This window comes from Plecotus auritus, assembly GCF_963455305.1.
Source record: "Plecotus auritus genome assembly, chromosome: 4".
NCBI lineage: Eukaryota > Metazoa > Chordata > Mammalia > Chiroptera > Vespertilionidae > Plecotus > Plecotus auritus.
The window spans coordinates 102,814,300-102,840,304 of NC_137775.1; the positions used below are offsets into that span (position 1 = coordinate 102,814,300).

At 44.6% G+C, this 26,005-nt stretch overlaps 1 protein-coding gene across 10 annotated transcripts in view; it reads right to left on the minus strand.

Annotated features, from left to right (window-relative positions):
- Nucleotides 1-26,005, minus strand: part of ATAT1 (alpha tubulin acetyltransferase 1) — a 33,713-nt gene that overhangs the window by 3,962 nt on the left and 3,746 nt on the right. For 7 of the 10 annotated variants that reach the window (XR_013960319.1, XR_013960320.1, XR_013960321.1 and 4 more), the window contains exons 7-9: nt 1,666-1,711; nt 1,481-1,546; nt 3-74 (exon numbers count right to left, since the gene is read on the minus strand). Coding sequence is in view for 6 of the 10 variants with exons in the window: in XM_080663504.1 (XP_080519630.1) it covers nt 3-74; nt 1,481-1,546; nt 1,666-1,711 (184 nt within the window). In the remaining 4 variants the exon portion in view is untranslated. The remainder of the gene's footprint in view (nt 1-2; nt 75-1,480; nt 1,547-1,665; nt 1,712-26,005) is intronic. The other 3 variants (XM_080663506.1, XM_080663505.1, XM_080663507.1) reach the window with 2 other exon arrangements.

Genomic DNA, 26,005 nt, shown 5'->3' on the forward strand with positions numbered 1-26,005 from the left:
ACATTCTCGGTCACTTGAGGAGTACGGCTTAATGTCTCCCTCTGCTCTCTTGGGGGGCAGCTTCCTTGCTGGAGCTGGTGGTGAGAAGACACAGGCGAGGGGAACACCAAGAGACACACTTTGTACTCTTCCTCCCAGCCACGACCCCACGACCCAAACCTGTGCTCCCCCACAGAAGAGGGAGCTTGGGGTGCTGGAGCACTGCTGAGGAGAGCCAGGAGGAGAGGCCGAATGCAGTGTGGGGGGAAAGACCCAGGGGAGATGCTGGGGCCTGGGGGTGCAGGAGAAGGGCAGCCAGGGAGGTGAGCTCTTACTCTTGTGGGTGCTGTCAGGTCCCTGGGGTTCTAGGCAGAGGGGTGGTCCCGGCCAGGCCAGCGAGGGCCAGGTCCCTCTACTAGGAGATGAGACGGATGGGGTCCTCAGTGAGGCAGGGATTGCTAAGGAGAGGCCAGGAGAGGCGGGGGCAGAACCTCCCCTTCCAGTGCCAAGACGGGAAGAAGTTTAAGTTTTATTAGGAAGAAAGACTGAAGAGAAAACCTATCTGGAAAGGAGTTATCAGAGCAGAGGGGAGGCTGACATGGTGGGAGGCTCTGCCTCCACCTCTCCCTTTTTTACTTGCTCCCTCGCTCCCTCCCTTTCCCTCAGGAGGGTCTCCCTCAGGAGGCAATGAGCAGCTTCTGGGCAAATTCCCTTGAGCTTTCTCCACGGCCCCGCTGTGGGCCTCACAGGCTCTCATCCCCTCGCAGCCAGGCACCAGCAGGGCGGGTGTGGGAAGCCTTGGCACCCACAGAGAGGCATGGACAGGAGTCCCTCTCAGGGCCGGATACTGGCTGACGCTGAGAACTGTGCCAGCCTGTCCTCTGAGTGATAGTTACTGCCTTTCCTGGCCAAGGAGGAGGCCAGAGCTGGTCACAGAGCCACCCAGGAGGGGCCCTTCTGCGCACGGCCAGCACCTGGCTGCGCTCCTACCTCTGGGAGGCAGTGAGGAGTGGGGCTGACAGGCAGGGAGCGTGAGGAGGGCCTGGGCAAAGGGGCAGCATTTCAGTACCTCTGAGGTCTGGTTTCTCCAGATCCATTTCATTATTTGGTTGGAAATGTTATAAATTCTGAGCATTATCTTCTAAAACTAATGTTTGCACTTCGTGCCATTCGTGTCAATATTCTGTGACTGCACATGGAAGGGCTGACTGCACTTGCCTGTCCCTCACCAACGGAAGGTGTGCGGGGTTTACAAAGGAACAGGACTCCCTACTTTTGTGGACCTGAAGCAACAAGAGGTTCCATGGGCATTAACGGTCCAACAGGCTCCGAGAGCTTGCTTAGTTACACGCACTGCGTGCCCGTGATGGGAGAGGCAGGTGAGAGACGGCTGGAGGCTGGCTACCTAGCCATGTCCCCACTCCCACAGATCCCCTGCGGCTGTGGCCTCCGGAAAAACCCGCTCTCCCGGCGCCACAGCTGCACCTAGCAGTGCGGTTACCAGCGGGCGCAGGGTCCGCCGCAGCGCGCGAGTGTCGAGTTGCCCTCAGAGGGGGAGCAGGGGGCCCTGTGAGGAAGGAAGCGATGGTGCCCCTCAGTGAGGGGACCAGTGGGACCAAGAATCCACCTCTTTTCTTTCCCTCGCCCCACCTATTTGACCAACACACGCAAGGTGAGAACACTTACGATGCTGATGGGCAAAGAAGCCTTCAAAGATCACAAAGTTGTTCACCTATAAGACAAAACAAGCAAAATAGGGTTGTCCATTCAGCCACTCAGAAACAACTCGGGCACAGAGCCCTGAGCTAGAAAAGCCATGTGGGAAGAGGAAAAGCCTGCCTTCTGTTCCCACAGCCGCCGTCAAACACGCAGGCTCTGACAGTGAACCCACATTGATAAGGAAGGCACAGGACCGCAAAGAGCCAGAAACATCTTGAAAAAGGAGAATGAAGTTGGAGGAATCATACTTTCTGATTTCAATACTACAAAGCCACGGTCATCAAAACGATGCGGTGGAAGCCGAAGAACAGACAGAGACGACAGAGTGACAGAGTCCCAAAATACAAGCGTGTGTCTATGGTCAGCTGGCTTTCAACAAGGGTGCCAAGCGCCATTCCATGGGGGAAGAGCAGTCTCTCCAACAAATGACGCTTAGACAACTGAAACTCCACATGCAAGATAATGAATTTGGACCTCTATTTCATACCACAGACAAAAAACCAAACACACAAATAAACATGGATCTAAGAGCTAAAACTATGGAAGCCTTAGAAGGAAACATTGAGGAAAATAATCACTTTGGATTAGACAATTTCTTAAATATGACATCAAAAGCACAAATAACATCAAAAGTAAAACCTTTCGTGTTTCAAAAGACACTTTCAAGGAAATGAAAAGACAACCCACAAACAAAATAGGACAAAATATTTGCAAATCATATGTCTGATAAGGATGTGGTATCTAGAATATATATAAAAAAACAAAACTCTTAAACTTGAGAAAAAACACAATTTAAAAATGGGCATGGGACTTGAATAAACATTTCTCTGAAGAAAATACTAAAAGGGCCGGAGAGCCCTGGAAAAGATGCTCAGTGTCACAGGGAGATGCAAAGCAAACCCAAAGAGAGAAACCACTTCAAACCCACGAGGATGATCACTATTTCTTTAAAAAGGGAAAATAACAAATGGTGGTGAGGATGTAGAGAAACAAACACTCATCCATTGTAGTCATTGGAAAAACAGTTTGTCGGTTCTTCAAAAAGGTAAACAAAGAATTACTGTATGACCAGCAATTCCACTCTTAGGTATATACCCAAGAGAATTGAAAATACAAATGCAAACAAAACCTTGTACATAATACCCATAATGGACAAAAACTGGAAACAACCAAATATCAATCAGCCGCCCTAGCCAGATTGGCTCAGTGGATAGAGCGTCGGCCTGCATACTAAAGGGTCCCAGGTTCGATTCCGGTCAAGGGCATGTACATAGGTTGCAGGCTCCTCTCCGGCCCGGGTCCTGGTCCAGGCACATGCAAGAGGCAACCAATCAATGTTTATCACACATCGATTTTTCTGTCTTTCCCTCTCTATTCTACTCTCTCTGAAAAATCAATGGAAAAATGTCCTTCAGTGAGGATTTAAAAATAAATAAATAAATAAATAAGTATGTGGTAGAGCCACATAATGGAATATATTTTGGCCATAAAAAGGAATGAAGTATTTATACAAGCTACAACATGAATGAACCCCCTTAAAACACAATGGTCACAAAAGCCACATATTGTGTGATCCATTCACATAAAATGTCCAGAATAAGCAGGTTAGTGTAAGAGGAACTGGGGACAGGGAGTGGGGAGTGCTTAATGACTTCCAGGTTTCTTTTTGGGAAATGGAAATGTTCTGAAATTAGACAGTGGTGGTAATTGCACAATTATGTGAACATACTAGAAACCACTGACTTGTTTGTTTTAGTTAAAATAGTGAATTTTAGCCCTAACCGGTTTGGCTCAGTGGATAGAGCATCGGCCTGCGGACTGAAGGGTTCTGGGTTCTATTCCGGTCAAGGGCATGTACCTTGGTTGTGGGCATATCCACAGTAGGGGGTGTGCAGGAGGCAGCTGATCGATGTTTCTCTCTCATCGATGTTTCTAACTCTCTATCCCTCTCCCTTCCTCTCTGTAAAAAAAATCAATAAAAAAATATAAAAACAAATAGTGAATTTTATCTCAAAAACAAAAAGCCCAAACCCTTTTAGGTTCTCCCAGGACCCAGTCTCACAAAGTGTCAAGGCAGGGGAGAGGAAGATGGCTGCCAACGGGTAGGCAGGCTGCAAGATAATGTGTTGAGTGAGAGAATGAAAGGAGAGTGTGTGGATGTGCGGGGAGTTTCTATTTGTGGGTGAGGGACAGCTATACTCCAAGGGACTGTTGGGGACTGCCGGACCAGGATCCCCTGACCAGGCAGCCTCCACTGCTGCTGAAATGTCTCCCGGAGCAACCGGCTCTGCCGCAGAGACCGCACCATCTTGAAGGGGAGAGTGGCTGTGAGCGGAAGCCTAGCCTTACCTTCAACCTGGAAGAACTCAGATACCTCCCAGGACCCTACAACCACAACACCCAGGGACCAGCTGGGAACACAGGAACACTGGGTATCAAGCAGCGTGAATACACAGACTCAGAGGAGCTCTTCACCTTCTCACGGAAAGATCAGCTTTCATCCAGAGAAAGGTGAGGTCTGCGATCCAGGCTGGGGGGAGAAACGCACGCAGCGGGATCTAGAGGTACAGAGGAAGTCTGCATACCACAAAATCCGCGGTCATTGGAACCAGCATAGTCTGTGAATGTGGAAGGGGGTCCACAGGGCTGCTGGCAGAAGGGAACTCTAGAAATCAACCCATAAAACTGGGCTGGGCATAAAAAGTCAGCCTGAAATTATTACCAGTATACCAGCTGCGCTGTGCCAGGGTAAAAAGACATGCACAGAGTCACACGCAGTGCCGGAACGAAAAAGTCGAGAGTTCGCACACTTCCTCTGGCTCTTTTTTTTCTTTAAATCCTTGCTTTTGATTACTAAGCCCAGTACATAGGATCACCCAATTAAAAACACTCTCAGAGACTGCAGGGGAAAGTTGTTTTTGTGGAACCTGGGGATCAGAGTGGGGAGAAACAATCAGAAAACCAGCTCTGGGGCAGCCCACTTCCCGAAACCAGTATTAAGTGCGACAGGGAAAACTAAATCTAAATATGGGGTAGAGAGGACTTATGGCACCAGATGTCAATACAGAAACACTGCCACCCAGGGGTTGAATCACAAATTGACTCTTGTGTAAATACAAATACAGGCAGGCTGAGAAACAAAGAAATACTGCCTGCTTGAAACAGGATTGTGGCTTACAACACAGAGGAGCAGTGGAATGAAGGGAACTTCAATTCTGTCCTGACTACCTGAAAGGAAACAGGTGTGCCAAACAGAAGAGTAGAGGAAGTGAATGACCTTCACTACTGCACATTTTTATTTTTTATCTTTTACTTAAGAAACTAAATTTTTTTCTCACTTGATTTTACCTTTTTAATTATTATATTTTTATTTTTAATCAGTATGATTACTACTATTATTTTACCTTTTTTTAAAGTTTCATTTTATTTTCTCTTTATTTTATTTTGGGAATAATGTTCTACATTCTATTTTCATTTTTCCTTTAGCATCATTTTACTCTATCTCAACTTTACCTTTATTCCAACACTCTCTTCCTCACTTTTCCCCTTTTGTTCTCCTGTTTCTCTTATCCTATTCCTGCTTTAGATTTTCCCTATTTCTTCTTTTTACCCCGTTAAAAATTCATTCTATTTATATATCTAATTTCCGATCCCCTGCTCCAAGTCCATACACACTTCTCTCTTCTCTTTCTTCACTACCCAATTATTTTTCTCATATGAAAGAAAACGAGGTATCACCAGAAAAGGCAGTAAACAAAATGGAGGCAAGCAATATGTCAGAGAAAGAATTGAGAGAAATGGTCATAAGGTCACTGAAAAGAATGGAAGACAAATTCAACAATATGTGTAAGAACCAAGAGAAAATGAAGAACTAAGAAGAAATGAAAAATGACATCACTTCAATAAAGAACTCAATAGAAAGCATCAACAGTCGACTAGAAGAAGCAGAGGACTGCATCAGTGAGCTAGAAGACAAGGTAGGAAAAAATACCCAAGCAGAGCAGCATCTCGAAAAAAAAACTTAAGAAACAGGAGGAGAGCCTAAGGGAACTTTGGGACACCACGAAACGAAACAACATCTGCATAATAGGGGTGCCAGAAGGAGAGGAAACAGAGCAAGGAATAGAAAACCTGTTTGAAGAAATAATGACAGAAAACTTCCCTGATATAGGGAAGAAAAACTCACACAAGTGCAAGAAGCCCACAGAGTCCCAAACAAAATGAAACCCAAAAGACCAACACCAAGGCACATTAAATTAAACTAGTAGCCCATCGTGTGATATCGTACGCAGTAAGCCGCCCATCACTTCCGCAGGAGCTGGCAGGAACCGCAGTGCACTGCCAGGAGCCATGCTGCTTCCATGGGAGCCGTGCTGATTCCGTGGAAGGTAGGCCCACCGTCTACTCTCTGGGCCTGTGCTTGGCTGCAGGGCTGTAGGCCCACCCCCCGTCCCTGTCCGAGTCCACTCCAGCTCCAGGGGACTGGCCCGAGCCGGGGCGCAGTGGCTTGGTGGCCCCCCGTCTCTGTCTCAGTCTCCGCTCCAGGCCTCACCTGCGCGCGCAACCTCCTCCTGTCCAGTTGTGACCCGTAAAGGCGTCCCGGCCTAATTTGCATATTTCATACATATATATATATGTATATTGGCAAACACCAACGACAAAGTAAGAATCTTAAAAGTGGCCCTAACCGGTTTGGCTCAGTGGATAGAGCGTCGGCCTGCGGATTCAAGGGTCCCAGGTTCAATTCCGGCCAAGGGCATGTACCTTGGTTGCAGGCACATACCCAGTGGGGAGTGTGCAGAAGGCAGCTGATCGATGTTTCTCTCTCATCGATGTTTCTGACTCTCTATCCTCTCCCTTCCTCTCTGTAAAAAATCAATAAAATATATTTTAAAAAAATCTTAAAAGCGGCCAGAGAGACACACAAAGTTACCTACAAAGGATCCCCTATCAGACTAGTGACTGATTTCTCAACAGAAACACATCAGGCCAGAAGAGAATGGAATGAAATATACAAAGTGATGCAAAGGAAGGGTATGACACAGAGAAAGCAGTCTTGAGAGGGAAGTTCATAGCTCTACAGGCCTACCTCAAAAAAAACAAGAAACAATGGTAATAAATTATCTAACCCTACAACTCAAAGAGTTAGAAACAGAGCAACAAGAAAAGCCCAGCGTAAGCAGAAGGAAGGAAATAATAAAGATCAGAGTGGAAATAAATGACATAGAGACCAAAAAAAAATACATAAGTTCAACAAAACCAAGAGTTGGTTCTTTGAAAGGATAAACAAGATTGATGAACCTCTAGCCAGGCTCACCAAGAAGCAAAGAGAGAGAACCCAAATAAACAAAATCAGAAATGAAAGAAGTGAAGTAACAACCAATCCCACAGAAATACAAACAATTATGAAAAAAATACTATGAACAACTCTATTCCAACAAAATGGACAACCTAGATAAAATGGACATATTCTTAGAAAAATACAAGCTCCCAAAACTCAACCAAGAATAAAAAAACCTGAACAGGCTGATAACTACTGCAGAAATTGAAACAGCGGTCAAAAATCTTCCAGCAAACAAAAATCCTGGTCCAGACGGCTTTACAGGGGAGTAGTACCAAGCATTCAAAGAAGAATGAAAACCTATCCTCCTCAGACTATTCCAAAAAATCCAAGAGGAAGGCATACTTCCAAGCTCTTTCTATGAAGCCAGCATTACCCTAATCCCAAAACCAGATGAAGACACCACTAAAAAAGAGAACTACAGGCCAATATCCTTGATGAACATAGATGCTGAAAACCTCAACAAAATCCTAGCAAATCAGATTCAGCAATATATTAGAAAGATCATACATCATGACCAAGTGGGATTTATTCCTGGGATGCAAGGATTTTACAATATCCACAAATCAATAAATGTGATATATAACATAAACAAACTGAGAGATAAAAATCACATAATCATATCAACTGATGCAGAAAAAGCATTTGACAAAATCCAACACCCTTTCTTGATAAAAACTCAGCAAAGTGGGAATAGAGAGATCATACCTCAATATAATAAAAGCCCTATATGACAAACCTACAGCCAACATCATACTCAATGGGCAAAAACTAAACCCATTTCCCCTAAGAACAGGAAAAAGACAAGGATGCCCACTTTTACCACTCCTGCTCGACATAGTACTAGAAGTACTAGCCATAGCGATCAGACAAGAAGAAGAAATAAAAGGCATCCAAATTGGAAAAGAAGAAGTAAAACTGTCCTTATTAGCAGATGACATGATACTATACATAGAAAACCCCAAAGACTCCATCAAAAAACTACTAGACCTAATAAATGAATTTGGCAATGTAGCAGGATACAAAATTGACACCCAGAAATCTATGGCCTTTTTATACACCAATAATGAACTCACAGAAAGAGAAATGAAAAAAAAAAAATCCCATTTACCATTTCACCAAAAAAAATTAGGATACCTAGCAATAAACTTAAGGATGCAAAAGACCTGTACTTGGAAAACCACAGGACATTGAAAAAACAGATAGAGGAAGACATAAACAAATGGAATAACTTACCATGTTCATGGATTGGTAGAATCAACATCATTAAAATGTCCATACTACCTAAAGTAATCTATAGATTCAATGCAATATCTATTAAAATAACAATGGCATATTTCAAAGATCTAGAACAAACTCTCCAAAAATTCATCTGGAATAAAAAGAGACCCTGACCCTGGCTGGTTTGGCTTAGGGGATAGAGTGTCAGCCTGCGGACTGAAGGGTCCCAGGTTCGATTCTTGTCAAGGGCACATGCCTAGGTTGCGGGCTTGATCCCTAGTAGGGGACATGCAGGAGGCAGCCAATCAATGATTCTCTCTCATCATTGATATTTCTATCTCTCTTTCCCTCTCCCTTCCTCTCTGAAATCAATAAAAGATATATTTAAAAAAAAAAGAGAGATCCCGAATAGCCACAGGTATCCTGAGGAAGAATAACAATGTTGGAGGGATCACAATACCAGATATCAAGCTATACTACAAAGCCACGGTTCTCAAAACTGCCTGGTACTGGCACAAGAACAGACATATAGACCAATGGATCAGAATAGAGGACCCAGAAATTGACCCAAGCCATTATACTCAATTAATATTTAACAAAAGAGGCAAGAGCATACAATGGAGTGAAAATAATCTCTTTAATAAATGGTGCTGAGAAATTTGGTCAGATACATGCAAAAAAATGAAACTAGATCACCAACTTACACCATACACAAAAACAAACTCAAAATGGCTAAAGGACTTGAATGTAAGATGGGAAACCATAAAAATCCTACAAGACTCCATAGGCAGCAAAATTGCAGACATATGTCGTGGCAATATCTTTACAGACACAGATCCTAGGGCAAGAGAGACTAAGGAGAAAGTAAACAAATGGGACTACATCAAAATAAAAAGTTGCACAGCAAAAGAAACCATCAACAGAGAAACCAAGATGGCAGCATAGGTAAACACCTGAACTTGCTGCCTCACACAACCACTTCAAAACTACAACTAAAAGACAAAACGGACATCATCCAGAACCACAGGAAGGCTGGCTGAGTGGAAATTCTACAACTAGAAGGGAAGAGAAAAGCACACTGAGACTCAGAGGAGCTGCATAAGTAAAGTACAGAGGTACGGGGGCGCGCGCGCACGGTGGGGGCTGGCAACTGAGTACGCGGCTGGCTTTTTCAATCTGCAGGGAGACACAAGCTCCCGACTGCTCTGAACTCCAGTTCCGGGCAAGACTCTGGGGACCCAGACTCATACGGAGAGAAACTGGACTGTCTGGCAGCGGGCGGAACTTGAAGGCGGCTTTCTCTCAGAGGTGCTTGCAACGATTACCAAGGGACACTGAGACCCGAGGGCCTCTTAGGGCACAGCTGATGGGAAGCCATTGCTGTTTGCTCCACCCTGAGACCCTGCCCCATCCAAGCTGTGTGCTGAGGCTTTTGCATATGAATGGCCTGGTCCTTTGAAATCTAAACTTACCTATCAAACTGCAGCTGAGTCAGAGAGAACCAGAACATCCAAAAGAAGGCCCAAGGCCCCACAGCAGCTTGTATTGCTTCACAGCTGGGCCTCATCTGGGCATCTCCAAAACCCAAACAAAGAAGAGGAATTTGCAGGTCTCTCCGTAGCTCCTGCTGGGTGGCCTCAGGCAGAGGCTAAATTAGCACCTCCTTGGAGATCTAAGAGCCAGTGTACGCAGGGGTCAGAGTAGGACCATCTAGATTACAACTCCTCAGATCCATAAGGGACATTCAGGGGGCAGACGCAGTGAGCACCAAAGCCCCACTGAAGCAAGTCTTGCCTCATAAGGGTGTCTCCAGCACAGAAGTTCTCTCATCGTAGACACAGCTGATCCTCACAGCAAATTGGCCTGGAGGTCAATTCCTTCCAGTGATACCAACAACAATCAAGGGTTAATTACAACAAGACTGTGCACACAGCCCACAAAGGGGTGCACCAATAGTGTCCACCTCAGGTAATTGGGGAGACTGAGCCACTGGGCCCTATAGGACACCTAGCCCACAAAGCCACTCTATCAACTCAGGGAAGCAGCCAAAATGCAGAGACAAAGAAACATGTCACAAATGAAAGAAATGGAGGAAAGCAAACTACTGGATATAGAGTTCAAAACCACGGTTATAAGGTTTTTCAAGAATTTTCTAGAAAAGGCCAATAAATTTAGTGAGACCCTCGAGGATATGAAGAAGGACCAACTAGAAATTAAGCATACACTGACTGAAATAAAAAATAATATACAGAGATCCAACAGCAGACTAGAGGATCGCAAGAATCAAGTCAAAGATTTGAAATACAAAGAAGCAAAAAACACCCAACTGGAAAAGCAAAAAGAAAAAAGAATCCAAAAATATGTAGATAGTGTAAGGAGCCTCTGGGACAACTTCAAGCGCACCAACATCCAAATTATGGGGGTGCCAGAAGAAGAGAGAGAGCAAGATACTGAAAACCTATTTGAAGAAATAATGACAGAAAACTTCCCCCATCTGGTGAAAGAAAGACTTACAAGTCCAGGAAGTGCAGAGAACCCCAAACAAAAGGAATCCAAAGAGGACCACACCAGGACACATCATAATTAAAATGCCAAAAGCAAAAGACAAAGAGAGAATATTAAAAGCAGCAAGAGAAAAAGTTAATTACCTACAAGGGAGCACCCATACGATTGTCAGCTGATTTCTCAACAGAAACTATGCAGGCCAGATGGGAGTGGCAAGAAATATTCAAAGTGATGAATAGCAAGAACCTATAACCAAGATTCCTCTACCCAGCAAAGCTATCATTCAGAACTGAAGGTCAGATAAAGAGCTTCACAGATAAGAAAAAGCTAAAGGAGTTCATCACCACCAAACCAGTATTATATGAAATGCTGAAAGGTATTCTTTAAGAAGAGGAAGAAGAAAAGGTAAAGATAAAAATTATGAACAACAAATACATATCTATCAACAAGTGAATCTAAAAATCAAGTGAATAAAAAATCTGATGAACAGAATAATCTGGTGAATATAATAGAATCAGGGGCATAGAAAGGGAGTGGACTGACAATCCTCGGGGGGGAAAGGGGTGAGGGGGTGCGGGAAGAGACTGGACAAAAATCATACACCTATGGATGAGGACAGTGGGGGGGGGTAAGGGTATGGGGTGGGGTGGGAACTGGGTGGAGGAGATCTATGGGGGGAAAAAAGAGGAATAACTGTAATAATCTGAACAATAAAGATTTAAAAAAAAAAAAAACCATCAACAAAACAACAAGAAAGCCCATTGCATGGGAGAACATATTTGCCAATGTTATCTCTGATAAGGGTTTAATCTCCAACATTTACAGGGAACTTTTACAACTTAACAAAAGGAAGATAAACAATCCAATCAAAAAATGGGCAAAGGACCTAAATAGACACTTTTTGAAAGAGGACATTCAGAAAGCCAAGAGACATATGAAAACATACTCAAAGTCACTAATCATCTGAGAGATGCAAATCAAAACAACAATGAGGTACCATCTCACACCTGTCAGAATGGCTATCATCAACAAATCAACAAAGGACAAGTGCTGGAGAGGATGTGGAGAAAAAGGAACCCTCCTTCACTGTTGGTGGGAATGCAGACTGGTGCAGCCACTGTGGAGAACAGTATGGTGTTTCCTCAAAAATTTAAAAATGGAACTGCCATTTGACCCAGTGATCCCACTTCTAGGAATATTTCCCAAGAAAACAGAAACACCAATCAGAAAGGATATATGCACCGCTATGTTCATAGCAGCACAATTTACAATAGCTAAGATTTCGAAACAGCCTAAATGCCCATCAGCAGATGAGTGCATTAGAAAACTATGGTACATGTACAAGGTGGAATACCACGCTGCTATAAAAAAGAAGGAACTCCTACCATTTGCAGCAGCATGGATGGAACTGGAGAGCATTATGCTAAGTGAAATAAGCCAGGCAGTGAAAGAAAAATACCACATGATATCAGTCACCCTATATAATAAAGAGGTAATATGCAAATTGACCATCACTCCAACACACAAGATGGCCACCACCATGTGGACATAAGATGTCTACCACAAGATGGCCAGCAGGGGAGGGCAGTTGTGGGTGATCAGGCCAGCAGGGGAGGGCAGTGGGGAGGGACCAGGCCTGAAATGGGGGGCAGTTGGGGGCGATCAGGCCTGCAGGGAAGGGCAGTTAGGGGTGACCAGGTCAGCAGGGGAGGGCAGTTGAGGGCGACCAGGCCTGCAGGGGAGGACCGATAGGGGCAACCAGGCTGGCAAGGGAGGGCAGTTATGGACGACCAGGCTGGCAAGGGAGGGACGTTAGGGGTGACCAGGCCTACAGGGGAGGACAGTTAGGGGCAACCAGGCCTGCAGGGGAGGGCAGTTGGGGGCGACCAGGCTGGCAGGGGAGGGCAGGTAGGGGCAACCAGGCCTGCAGGGGAGGGCAGTTAGGGGTGACCAGGCCTGTAGGGGAGGGCAGTTAGGGGCAAACAGGCTGGCAGGGAGCAGTTAGGCATTAATCAGGTTGGCAGGGGAGTGGTTAGGGGGTGATCAGGCTGGCAGGCAGAAGCAGTTAGGGGCAATCAGGCAGGCAGGTAGGCGAGCGGTTGGGAGCCAGCAGTCCTGGATTGTGAGAGGGATATCTGACTGCCCGGTGGGATCGGGCTTAAACGGGCAGTCGGACATCCCTCAAGGGGTCCCTGATTGGAGAGGGTGCAGGCTGGGCTGAGGGACACACACCCCCGGGCACGAATTTTGTGCACTGGGCCTCTAGTTTATGGATAATAAAGAACATTATAACCTGATGAACAAAAAGATATATGCAGAGGCAGAGAAGCATTGAACCGATTGTCAAATTACAGTGGGAAGGCTGGGGAGGGTTGCGGTGGCAGCGTGCGGGGGGTGGGAGTTAAGAGATCAACCGAAGGACTTGTATGCATGCATATAAGCATAACCGATGGATGCAAGATGCTGGGGGGCGCGTGGTGAGGGCATGTGCCGCGGGGTAGGGGAGGCTGGGGGAAGGTCAATGGGGAGAAAAAGGAGACATATGTACTACTATTTGTAATACTTTACACAGTAAAATAAAATTTAATAAAAAATATCAAGGCAGGCATACAGAACTGTCCAAACAAAGCCCACTGACAAGAGCACAGGGTCTCAGGCTCCAACACTGAGCAAAGGAAGATTTACTAGTAAGTAGGGCTCAAGTGTGTGGAGCTATCGAGGGAAGATATGCTGGAGGACAGGGTATCACTTTGATATCTAATAATTGATCATTTTAGAATTATTTTATTATATTATCACAATCAATTTGGCTTTCATAAAAACCCTATTTTAAAGAATAGTAAAAATGACTTGGAGACCTGGCTGGCGTAACTCAGTGGTTAGAGCGTTGGCCCATGCATCAAAGGGTTGCAGTTCGATCCCCAGTAGGGGTGCGTGTGGGAGGCAACCTGTTGATGTGTCTTTCTCACATCAATGTTTCCTCTATCTTCTCCTCCTTCCCGCCCTTCCATTCTCTCTAAAAAATATATCCTTGGGTGAGTATTAACAACAACAACAAAGACTTGGAGACACGGCTGGCCCAAAGCCAAGTACCATATTTTCCCATGTATAAGACATCCCCATGTATAAGACACCCCCCACTTTTCCATCCCAAAATTAAGAATCAATATTTTAAACGTTTTGCTGGTTTTCATCTTATGGCCTTTTTTGGCATCTTAAGGAGCTGTTCTTCCTGTTTTCTCCACTGTCTGATCCTACACTCAGTAGAGGGAGGTCCAAACTGTCTCTCTGCAGCTCTATTTCCATGCTCTTTTGCATAGCTCATTACATTCAGTTTGAATTTTGTAGAGCAAGACAACTGCTTATGGATATTTATCTTTTTATTTTTTGACATCTTTATGGGCTCAGAACGCCCCAGTCCCTGTTGCATCTCCACCTCCAATTATGGCATCAGCTGACATCAGTAACAATAAGCCTCATGATTGGAGGAAGCCTGTTTGACAAGGTATGGACAACTACACACCCATGCAGCTCCCTCCTTGGCTGACTTCTGTGTATAAGATACCCCTCGATTTTCAGTCTAACAATTTTAGAAAAAAATAGCTTCTTATACATAGAAAAAGACGGAAGCTGTAAATGGCAGAGCTGGGCCTCGAGCCCCAGACTGTGTTTTTTTGTTAATCCTCACCCGAGGATATTTTTCCATTGATTTTTAGAGAGTTTGATGGCGAGAGACACAGAGAGAGAAACATCGATGTGAGAGAGACACATTGATTGGTTGCCTCCTACAGGTGCCCCTGGACTTGGAGCGGGGATCAAGCCAGCAACCGAGGTTCGTGCCCCTTGACCACCAGAATTGAATCCAGGACCTTCAGTCCGAGGGCCAAACCATCCCCTGAGATGATGCATGTAGATACCATGCAGAGCTCATGGAATATGAGCCACTATTCTTTATACCTTATCCTGCTCTGGTGTTACCCATCATCTGGGTCATGTGTTTGATGCCAAATGTTGTGCTCCTTCCACTGCTCTCTGCTGCCTTTTTTTTTTTTTTTTAATATATTTTATTGATATTTTTACAGAGAGGAAGGGAGAGAGATAGAGAGTTAGAAACATTGATGAGAGAGAAACATCGATCTGCTGCCTCCTGCACACCCCCTACTGGGGATGTGCCCGCAACCAAGGTACATGCCCTTGACCGGGATCGAACCTGGGACCCTTGAGTCCTCAGGTCGATGCTCTATCCACTGAGCCAAACCGGTCAGGGCTCTCTGCTGCCTTTTAAAAAATATATATATTTTTTATTGATTTCAGAGAGGAAAGAAAAGGGAGAGAGAGAGAGATAGAAACATCAATGATGAGAGAGAATCATGATCGACTGACTCTGTTGCCTCTTAATGTAAAAATACATGTGGGCCCTAGCCAGTTTGGCTCAGTGGATAGTGTTGGCCAGCGGACTGAAGGGTCCCGAGTTTGATTCCGGTCAAGGGCATATGCCAGGGTTGCGGGCTCGATCCCCAGTAGGGTGTGTGCAGGAGGCAGCCAATCAATGATTCTCTCTCATCATTAATGTTTCTATCTCTATCTCTCTCCCTCTTCCTTCCTCTCTGAAATTAATAAAAATATATTTAATAAATAAATAAATAAATAAAAATACATGTGGAAGTACACTCTAAATCAGGAGTGGGGAATCTTTTTTCTGCCAAGAGCCAGTGGATATTTATACCATCATTCATGGGCCATACTAAATGATCAACTTAAATTACCCTGCTATATTTGGTCAAATAATTAACTCACCCCTAATGCCTTGGCAGGGCCAGACCAAATGATTTCAAGGGCCTTATATGGCCCACAGGCCGGACATTCCCCACCCCTGCTCTAAGTAGACCCTGTCTATCTCCTGCCTTGATCCTGCTGTAATGTGTACCAACACACCCTCATCCTCCCCCAAACACATACCCAGCATTTCAGCCACACCAAACTGCTTGCAGTGCCCCGATAGGCAGTTAGTGCTTCTTTGCTTTTGTTCATGCTAGTTCTTCCACATGAGAATTACTTTAACCCACCTACTTCTGTCTCTCGACAAATAGCCATCTTTCAAGATTAAGCATATATCAAACCTTTCTTTACCCAACCTCAACCCCAAGGTAGCACACACCACCATGTCCTTATGCTTCCTCTATAAACATATCCATCCAATCATGTTACAATACATTAACTGTTCATGCTCCTATCCAAGGAGCCCAATCCCAGCCCCACCACCCACTTAATACACTGCTTCAGCAATCCCCCCCATATGCTTTGACATCATCAGATTTTCTCTTTATGGAGTCATTCTTATGCTGTTAGTTCTTTCAACTGAAGAGAATCAACCTGCTCTTCATCCACCTCCTTCTCCAGCTCTTGCTCTATTTTTTTTTTTAATTTTTTTTTTTTTTTGCTCTTGCTCTATTTTTCTGTTCCCCTTAAAGCAGCATTTAAGAGTGGCCTTGGCCCTGGCCAGGTAGCTCAGTTGTTTAGAGAATTGTCCTGATAGACCAAGGTTGCAGGTTCAATCCCCGGTCAAGGCACATATAAGAATCAACCAATGATGCAGAAATAAGTGGAACAACAAGCCTATGTTTCTCTCTTTCTCTCTCTAAAATCAATAAAAAATCTATGCTAATAAAAGCCTATGTGGTCATCACGCCCTCACGCCATGATGCCCTCACAATGCAACAAGCCATCACCAGGAGGCTGTGTGCGCAGCGGGCATGTAGGGTGGGCAGGGGCTTGACGCTGCGTGCACAACACGGAGGCGGGGCCCGCAGCTCTGTGCAGCGAGGCCTGGGGGTCCTGCAGCTCCACGCAGTGCGGAGGCAGGGCCCGTGGCTCTAGCCTACCTCTTTGGAGCAATCCATCAAAGAGCCCTGGATGGGTGGGCGGGGCCTACCTCTTTGGGGCAATCGATCGTGGGGCTCCCACACTGTGAGAGGGCACAGGCCAGGCTGGGGGACACCCTCCCCCCACCAAGTGCATGAATTTCATGCACCAGACCTCTAGTAAAAAAATAAAAGAGTAGCCTATTCTTGCTATCTCCAGTTCCTAGTTTCTCAATCTCCTAAACCCACTGCCCATCTGACTTGCACCCACCACCGCCATGCGCCTCAGGGTCACAATGACCTCAGGCAGCCGCTTCCCAGATCTCTTCTTACCTCACCGATCAGTGCCATTTGAGTCAGTAAGCCATTCCTTCCTCCTGGAAGTACTTTCCTTACTGGCCTCTGGGTCAACTTACTTGTAAGTTTTTATCAACTTCACTAGTTACTCCTTGGTCACACTTGCTGGTTCTTCCTCTCCTCCCTTTTTTTTAAAAAATATGTTTTTATTGATTTCGGAGAGGAAGAGAGAGGGAGAGAAAGATAGAAACATCAATGATGAGAATCATGATCGGCTGCCTCCTGCACACCCCCTACTGGGGATCGAGCCCACAGCCTGGGCATGTGCCCTTGACTGGAATCGAACCGGGGATCCTTCAATCTGCTGGCCAATGGTCTATCCACTGAGCCAAACCAGCTAGGGCCTCCCTATTTAAAAAAAGAATAGTTTATTGATTTTTAGAGAGAGGGAGAGAGAAACATTGATGTGAGAGTGCAACATCAATTGGCTGCCTCTTGCACACCCCTTACCGGGGATTGAACCTAAAATCGAACTGGCAACCTCTTGGTGCACAGGACAATGCCCAACCACTGAACAGCACTGGCCAGGGCCTCCCTGGCTTTTTAAAAGAGTGCCCAAGGGCTCAAGTCTTTGGACACCTTCTCTATCACCTCCTGGTGATGTCATCCTGTCCCACTGCTTTCAATACTCTATGTATACTGAAAACTCTCCATCCAAAACCTCTCTCAACTCCAGGGAAACACCCAACTATCTACTTAACTGGAACTTAGCACAGACATCTACAATTAACATTCAAAATGAAGTCCTACTATTTCTCCCAAATCTGTTCCACCTATCAACTCAGTTAATGTAACTCTATCCTTCCAACTCCTCAGGCCAATAACTTGGTAAATCATCCTAACTCCCTCCCTCTCTCTCCATCAAGAATCTGTCAGGAAATTACTTGCGTTAACTTCACAATATTTGAAATTTGACCACTCCTTGCATATCTACTATTACCGTATTGGTCTGAGCCACCACCAGCTTTCATCAGGATTGTTGGCTCCTAACTGGTCTGCTTGCTTCAGCCTTTGCTCTCCTTCTGCTTATTTTTAGTTTACTTTTTTTTTTTTTTTTTTTTAACAGAGAGGAAGGGAGAGGGAGAGAGAGAAACATTGACTGGTTACACTCTGTAGGCATCCCAACCGGGTATGGAACTGGTAGCCCAGGCATGGGCCCTGACCAGGAATCCAACCCAAAAGCTTTTGGTATACAGGATGGTGCTCCAACCAGCAGAGCCTCCGCAGCAGGGACCCTGCTGGGTTTGTTTGAACCCTCTCTCACTGAGTGAGGAAGGGTGGGAGGAACATAGATGTGAGAGTACACATCGATTGGTTGCTTCCCACACATGCCCTGACGGGGGACAGGGATCAAACCTGCAACCCAGGTTTGCACACTTGTCCAGGAATTGAACCCACAACTCTCAGGTGCATGGGTCGACAACACTGAGTCATGCCGGCAAGGGCAGCTGCTGCTTATTTTTAACAGCCAAAGTGATCTGATTAAGTCAGATAATGTCATCCCTCTGCTCAAACCCCTACGATGGCTCCCTTTTTTCACACAGAGTAAAAGCCAAAGACTGAAATAACCATAAGGCTCAAATGTCCTTCCTGCCATTACAGCTCTGATTTCATCAATCACCACCACCCCAGTCCCATCACTGACAGTGCTCTAGTCACACCAGCCAGTTCACTCTTCCAGGCACAACCCACCTCAGGGGCTTCGCACTAGCCATTCCCTCCAGATATTACTTGGCTCTTATTTTCACCTCCTTTAACTTATTGCTAAACTGACACGTGCTCTGTGAGACCTTCCCTGCCTATGCCATTTAAACTTGTAGTCCCACACAATCCCATCCCCATCACGGCACACCCAAGCCCTCTTACTGGCTCTACTTTTTCCAGAGCACTTATAATCAAGCATAGGATAAACTTATTAGTCTGTATCCTCAACTAAAATATAAACTTCAGTAGATTAAAGGGAAGTGGAGTAAGTGGATGCTACACAGACATGCTCCCAGAACCAAACTGGAATTACAACTAAAATACAAAAACAATCCTGAAAAATCAACTGAAGACTTGCTGGAGAGAACCTTCATAACCAAGGACGAAAAATGGAGACCATGTAGGGCAGGGATGGGCAAACTTTTTGACTCGAGGGCCACAATGGGTTCTTAAATTGGACCGGAGGGCCGGAACAAAAGCATGGATGGAGTGTTTGTGTGAACTAATATAAATTCAAAGTAAAGGAGCGGAGGGGAGAGCAAGAGAACCCTCCGCTCTTTTGGCTCCGTGGGCCGGATAGAACAGCCGAATGGGCCGACGGGCCATAGTTTGCCCATGACTGGTGTAGGGACTGGTAGGAAGGGCGGAGGCACGAAAGGGCTGGCCGGGCTCCCACAGACAGCAGCTGAAGTTCCAGAGAGATATCTCGGCTGTGGGGGGTTGCCACTGAGAACTCTAAGGTCTAAGCACCCCAACAGAGAGCACAGAAATGAGAAGGGTGCCAGCATACCATCTGGCTCTGAAAAGCAGCAGGGTTGCTGTTGGCCAGGGAGAGAGGGCTGACAGGCACCCTTTTAAAGGGCCAACATACAAAATTTCTTGTGCTCTGGCAGAGGGAGGGCAGAATGAACTGGAGCAATGTGAGCAGAAGCCAGAGTTGGGGGCTCTAGGGTTAGAGCTCAGAAAACAGACACCCTGGTTTCCTGTGCTGAGTCATTCTGTCACCATGCGAAGGGCATCTTTCTCAGGCAGACATTTGCTACCCAGGCGGTTTTGCCTGGGGGAAACTTGACCCACCCTATTGGAAAATACCTTTCCGCAAGGTGTGGAGTTTCAGAGGCCCATTAAGAGACTGAGAATAACAATTAGCTTCCAGGCAGAAGCAATTGCCCCACCCTGTTGGAAAAACTCTAGCCACACCTGTGGATAATTGCCTGAGAGCTACTCAAGGCTGAATCTAATCATTCTTCAGGCACAGGTGGTCTCTAGAGCGGTGGTCACTAACCAGTGGTCCTTGAGATCTGAAAGGTTGGCGACTGCTGCTCTGGAGGCTTTGAGTCTTTCCCTGATCTACATAGTCAGAAACACGTTTGAGAGGTGTAGCAGATCTACCTAATACATAGTCACAAACCCAAACCGGCAGAAAAATGAGGAGACAAAAATAACAAGCCTGAAATGAAAGAACAAGAGAATTCTTCAGAAGAAGAGATAAATGAAAAGGAAATAAGAAATTTATCTGATACTAGAGGCATTAGAAATTTCATGCACTCAGCCTGGCCTGTGCCCTCTCACAGTCCAGGACCCCTTGGACATCCCTCTCGCAGTCTGGGACCACTCGCTCCTTATCGCCCACCTGCAGCAGAGGCGGGAGAAGATCCTGCCACCACCGCTGCGCTTGCAAGCCCTGAGACTGGGTTCTGGGTGATTGGCACTCCCCCTGTGGGAGCGCACTGACCACCAGGGAGCAGCTCCTGTATTGAGGGTCTGCCCCCTGGTGGACAGTGTGTGTCATAGTGACTGGTCATTCCACCGTTCAGTCAATTTGCTTTTAGGGTTTTATTATATAGGATAGAGTTCAGAATAATGATGGTAAAGATACTCACAGCATGCAAAAAATATAGTAAATATGAAAACAGAAATAAAGAATGACATAGCACAAATAAAGAACACACTGGAAGGAATACAGAGCAGACTGGGGGAAGCTGGGGATTGGAATAGAGAATTAGAAGACAGTTGAAAAAAAATCACACAATCAGAGAACCAAAAATAAAAAACAATTAAAAACAGGAGGACAGCATAAGGGAGGACATAAGGAGGACAGCATATGGGACAACATGAAATGTAACTATATTAGAATAGCAGGTGTGCCAGAAGAGGCAAAAAGAGAGAAAGGGATACAGAATGTGTTTGAAGAAATAATTGCAGAAAACTTCCCTAACCTGGTGAAGGAAAAAGTCACACAAGTTCAGGAGGCACAGAGAGTCCCAAGCAAGAAGAACCCAAACAGACCCACACCCAGACACATCATAATTAAAATGCCAAAAATTGCCCTAACCGGTTTGGCTCAGTGGATAGAGCGTCGGCCTGCAGACTCAAGGGTCCCAGGTTCGATTCCGGTCAAGGGCATGTACCTTGGTTGCGGGCACATACCCGGTGGGGAGTGTGCAGGAGGCAGCTGATCGATGTTTCTCTCTCATCGATGTTTCTAACTCTCTATTTCTCTCCCTTCCTCTCTGTAAAAAAAAAAAATCAATAAAATATATTTAAAAAAAAATAAATAAATAAAATGCCAAAAATTAAAGACAAAGAGAGAATCTTAAAGGCAGCAAGAGAAAAGCAAACTGTTACCTACAAAGGAGTTCCCATTAGGCTGACACCTGATTTCTCATCAGAAACTCTACAGGCCAGAAGGGAATGGCATGAAGTACTCAAGGTAATGGAAAGCAAGGATCTGGGACTAAGATTACTATATCCAGCAAGGCTATCATTAAAAATAGACGGTCAAATAAAGAGCTTTCCAGACACACACAAAAAAAAAAAGGCTAAAGGAAACATCACCACAAAGCCAGCATTTTAAGAATTGCTAAAAGGACTGCTGTAGCTGGAAGAAGAAATAGAGAGAGAAACCTAGGCAAACAGAATTAAAATGGCAATAAGTAAGTACCTATCAAATATAAATGGATTAAATGCTCCAATCAAAAGACAGGGTAGATCTGTCTTGAGGCTGATGGGAAGGGCTGGCTCTTCAGGAGAAAAATGGCTGCTTAGGTCCGGAGAGTCAGGAATGTCCTAGTGCTGGACTCCTGGTCACCTCTCCCCGACTCGCTCTCCTCCACAGCCTCTCCCCAGACTCAAGTCCACAATGCCACCTGCACCTCAGCCACAGCACAAATTGAAGTGATACCATGCAAAATTTGTGGTGATAGGTTGCCTGGGATCTACTATGGAGTCATCACGTGTAAAGGCTACAAGGGATTCTTTAGGAGGACCAGCAGAACAATGCCTCTTACTCCTGCCCAAGGCAGAGAAACTGTTTAATTGACAGAAGCAACAGAAACCGTTGCCAACATTGCTGATTGCAGAAGGGTCTTGCCCCAGAGATGTCAAGAGATGCTGTGAAGATATCAAGCTGGATTACAAAGCCACGGTTGGCACAAGAACAGGCATATAGACCAATGGAACAGAATAGAGGACCCAGAAATTGACCCAAGCCATTATGCTCAATTAATATTTGACAAAGGAGGCAAGAGCATACAATGGAGTCACGACAGTCTCTTCAATAAATGGTGCTGGGAAAATTGGACAGATACATGCAAAAAAATGAAACTAGACCACCAACTTACACCAAAGACAAAAATAAACTCAAAATGGACAAACGTAAGAAGGGAAACCATAAAAATCTTAGAGGTATCCAGAGGCAGCAAAATCTCAGACATATGCCAAAGCAATACCTTCACCGATACAGCTCCTAGGGCAATGGGAAACTAAGGAGAAAATAAACAAATGGGACTACATCAAAATAAAAAGCTTCTGCAGAGCAAAAGAAACTATCAACAAAACAACAAGAAAGCCCACTGCATGGGAGAACATATTTGCCAATGTTATCTCCGATAAGGGTTTAATCTCCAACATTTACAGGGAACTCATACAACTTAACAAAAGGAAGATAAACAACCCAACAAAAAATGGGCAACGGACCTAAATAGATACTTTTCGAAAGAGGACATAAGGAAGGCCAAGAGACATATGAAAAAATGCTCAAAGTCACTAATTATCCGAGAGATGCAAATCAAAACAACAATGCGGGACCATCTCACACCTGGCAGAATGGCTATCATCAAAAAATGACAAGTGCTGGCGAGGATGCAGAGAAAAAGGAACCCTCCTTCACTGCTGGTGGAAATGCAGACTGGTGCAGCCACTGTGGAGAACAGTATGGAGTTTCCTCAAAAAACTAAAAATGGCCCTAGCTGGTTTGGCTCAGTGGATAAAGCATCGGCCTGCGGACTGAAGGGTCCCAGGTTCGATTCCGGTCAGGGGCATGTGCCTTGGTTGCGGGCACATCCCCAGTGGGAGGTGTGCAGGAGGCAGCTGATCGATGTTTCTCTCCTATCAATGTTTCTAACTCTCTATCCCTCTCTCTCCCTTTCTGTAAAAAATCAATAAAATATATTAAAAAGAAAACAAAAAAAAACCACTAAAAATGGAACTCCCATTTGACCCAGTGATTCCACTTCTAGGAATATATCCCAAGAAACTAGAAACACCAATCAGAAAGGATATATGCACCCCTATGTTCATAGCAGCACAGTTTACAATAGCTAAGATTTGGAATCAGCCTAAGTGCCCATCAGTAGATGAGTGGATTAGAGAACTATGGTACTTCTACACAATGGAATACTACGCTGCTTTAAAAAAGAAGGAATTCTTACCATTTGCAGCAGCATGAATGGAACTGGAGAGCATTATGCTAAATGAAATAAGCCAGTCAGCCGAAACCGGTTTGGCTCACTGGATAGAGCGTCGGCCTGCGGACTGAAGGGTCCCGGGTTCGATTCCGGTCAAGGGCATGTACCTTGGTTGCGGGCACATCCCCAGTAGGGGGTGTGCAGGAGGCAGCTGATCGATGTTTCTCTCTCATCGATGTTTCTAACTCTCTATCCCTCTCCCTTCCTCTCTGTAAAATATCAATAAAATATATTAAAAAAAAAAAAAAAAAAAGAAATAAGCCAGTCAGTGAAAGAAAAATACCACATGATCTCACTCATTTATGGATAATAAAGAACATTATAACCTGATGAATAAAAAGATAGATACAAAGGCAGAGAAGCATCGAACAGACTGTCAAATTACAGCGGGAAGGCTGGGGAGAGGGGGGAGGTAAGAGATCAACTGAAGGACTTGTATGCATGCATATAAACATAACCAATGGACGGACACAAGACACTGGGGGGTGAGGGCTGTATGGGAGTGGGGTGGTGGGGGCAATGGGAGGATATGGACACATATGTAATACCTTAATCAATAAAAAAAAAAAATTGGAAGAAAAAAGAAAAAAAAAGGAAAAAAAAAGAGATGCTGTGAAGTTTGGGAGGATGTCCAAGAAGCAGAAGGACAGCCTGTATGCCGAGGTGCAGATGTGCCAGCAGCGGCTGCAGGAGCAGTGGCAGCAGCAGAATAGGGTGGCGGAAGCAGCAGCAGCATCAGTAATAGCCTCAGCAACCTGAATAACGAAGCCGGCAGCACTTATGCCAATGGACATGTCATTGACCTACTGAAGTCCAAGGGTTATTACAACGTGGATTCCGGTCAGCGTCCCCTGATCAGTCAGGACTTGACATGACTGGAATCAAACAGATAAAGCAAGAACCTATCTATGACCTCACATCCATACCCAGCTTGTTTGCCCATAGCTCAACAACGGGCAGTTAGCACCAGGGATAACAATGGCTGAAATTGATCAAATGTTAGAAAATGTAAAATTTACCTCCAAAGATTTCCTCTGAATTAATTTTTTCAAAAAGTCAGAAATACATTGACTAAATTTCCAAAGAAGGGGTGAGGTAGGGGAGGAATTGCTTGTGTTTTAATTAACAGTCAATCCATATGTCAACAAAATCCAAACAGTAAAAGTCAATCCTAATGATGGCCCTGAGCAATTTTCATAATTAGGTTTTCATCATCTATGAAAACCATCATACCACTAATTGTGCTTCAGGTAGTATGTGGAGGTTCAGTTTTTAAAAGAGGGTAGGGAAAGATTTGATGGGCTCTGGATTATATAGTTTTCGTTTGCTCTATCAAGACTTTTCCAGTGCTATTGGGACTGTAAGCAATACTCTCAACCTCTGTAAGTGTAAGACCTCTCCTCCAAGAGTCAAAACAGAAAGGAATTCCTGGGTAGACCCTCACACTCAAGTTGCCATGCTTCACAGAGCCCTTAGAAAATGTCTCTGCTGCCAAAACCTTCTGTAGATGGAAAATTAAATCCAAATTAAGATGGTAAGTGACTTTCCAAATAGTACAAATAAAAAGGGGCATATTGGCTTCCTCATCCTACAACTCACCAAGTCCAGGACATTGAAGTAAGTTGATCTTTGCAGATTGTTCTGCAAAGGTCTTATATTATGACAGTTAATTTTGAAATGCAATGTTTACATAATAGATTCTTTCTCAGTTCTCTTAGCTAGCTTGAAGAAAGGCTAATGTTTTTCAAACATTAGGCATGTTCTATTGCAATAAACAAAAGCACTTGTAATCAAAAAAAAAAAAAGACATAGGGTAGCTAAATGGATACAAAAACTTGACACAACTATATGCTGTCTACAAGAGACTACCTCAGAACAAAAGACTCACACAGGATGAGAGTGAAGGGATGGAAAAAAAAGTTTTCCATGTAAATGGAAATGAAAAAAAAAAAGCTGGGTTAGAATACTCTGACAAAATAGACTTCGAAATCAAGGACATAACAAGAGACAACAAAAGTCACTACATAATACCAAAGGGATCGATCCAATAAGATAATATAACCCTGGTAAACATATATGTACCCAATATAGGAGCACCCAAATATATAAAAAAAGTTCTGGAGGACTTTAAGGGAGAAATTTATGACAATACAGTCTTAGTTGGGGACTTTAACACCCCACTTACTTCACTGGATAGATATTCCAGACAAAAACTTAACAAGGAAACAGTCACTCTAAAGGACACACTGGATCAGATGGATTTATAGGATATTTCACCCCAAAGTTCCAGAATATAGTTCTTTTTTTTCAAGTGCACATGGGTCATTCACAAAGATAGACCACATTTTCAGACACAAAACAAGTCTCTAGAAGTTCAAGATTGAAATAATATCAAGCATCTTCTCAGATCACAGTGGAATAAAATTAGAAATCAACTATAGTAAAAACACCCAAAAACATTCAAATACATGGAGGCTAAATAGCATGTTATTAAACAATGAATGGGTTACCAATGAGATCAAGAAAAAAGTTAAAAACTTCCTAGAAACAAATGTAAATGAACATACAAC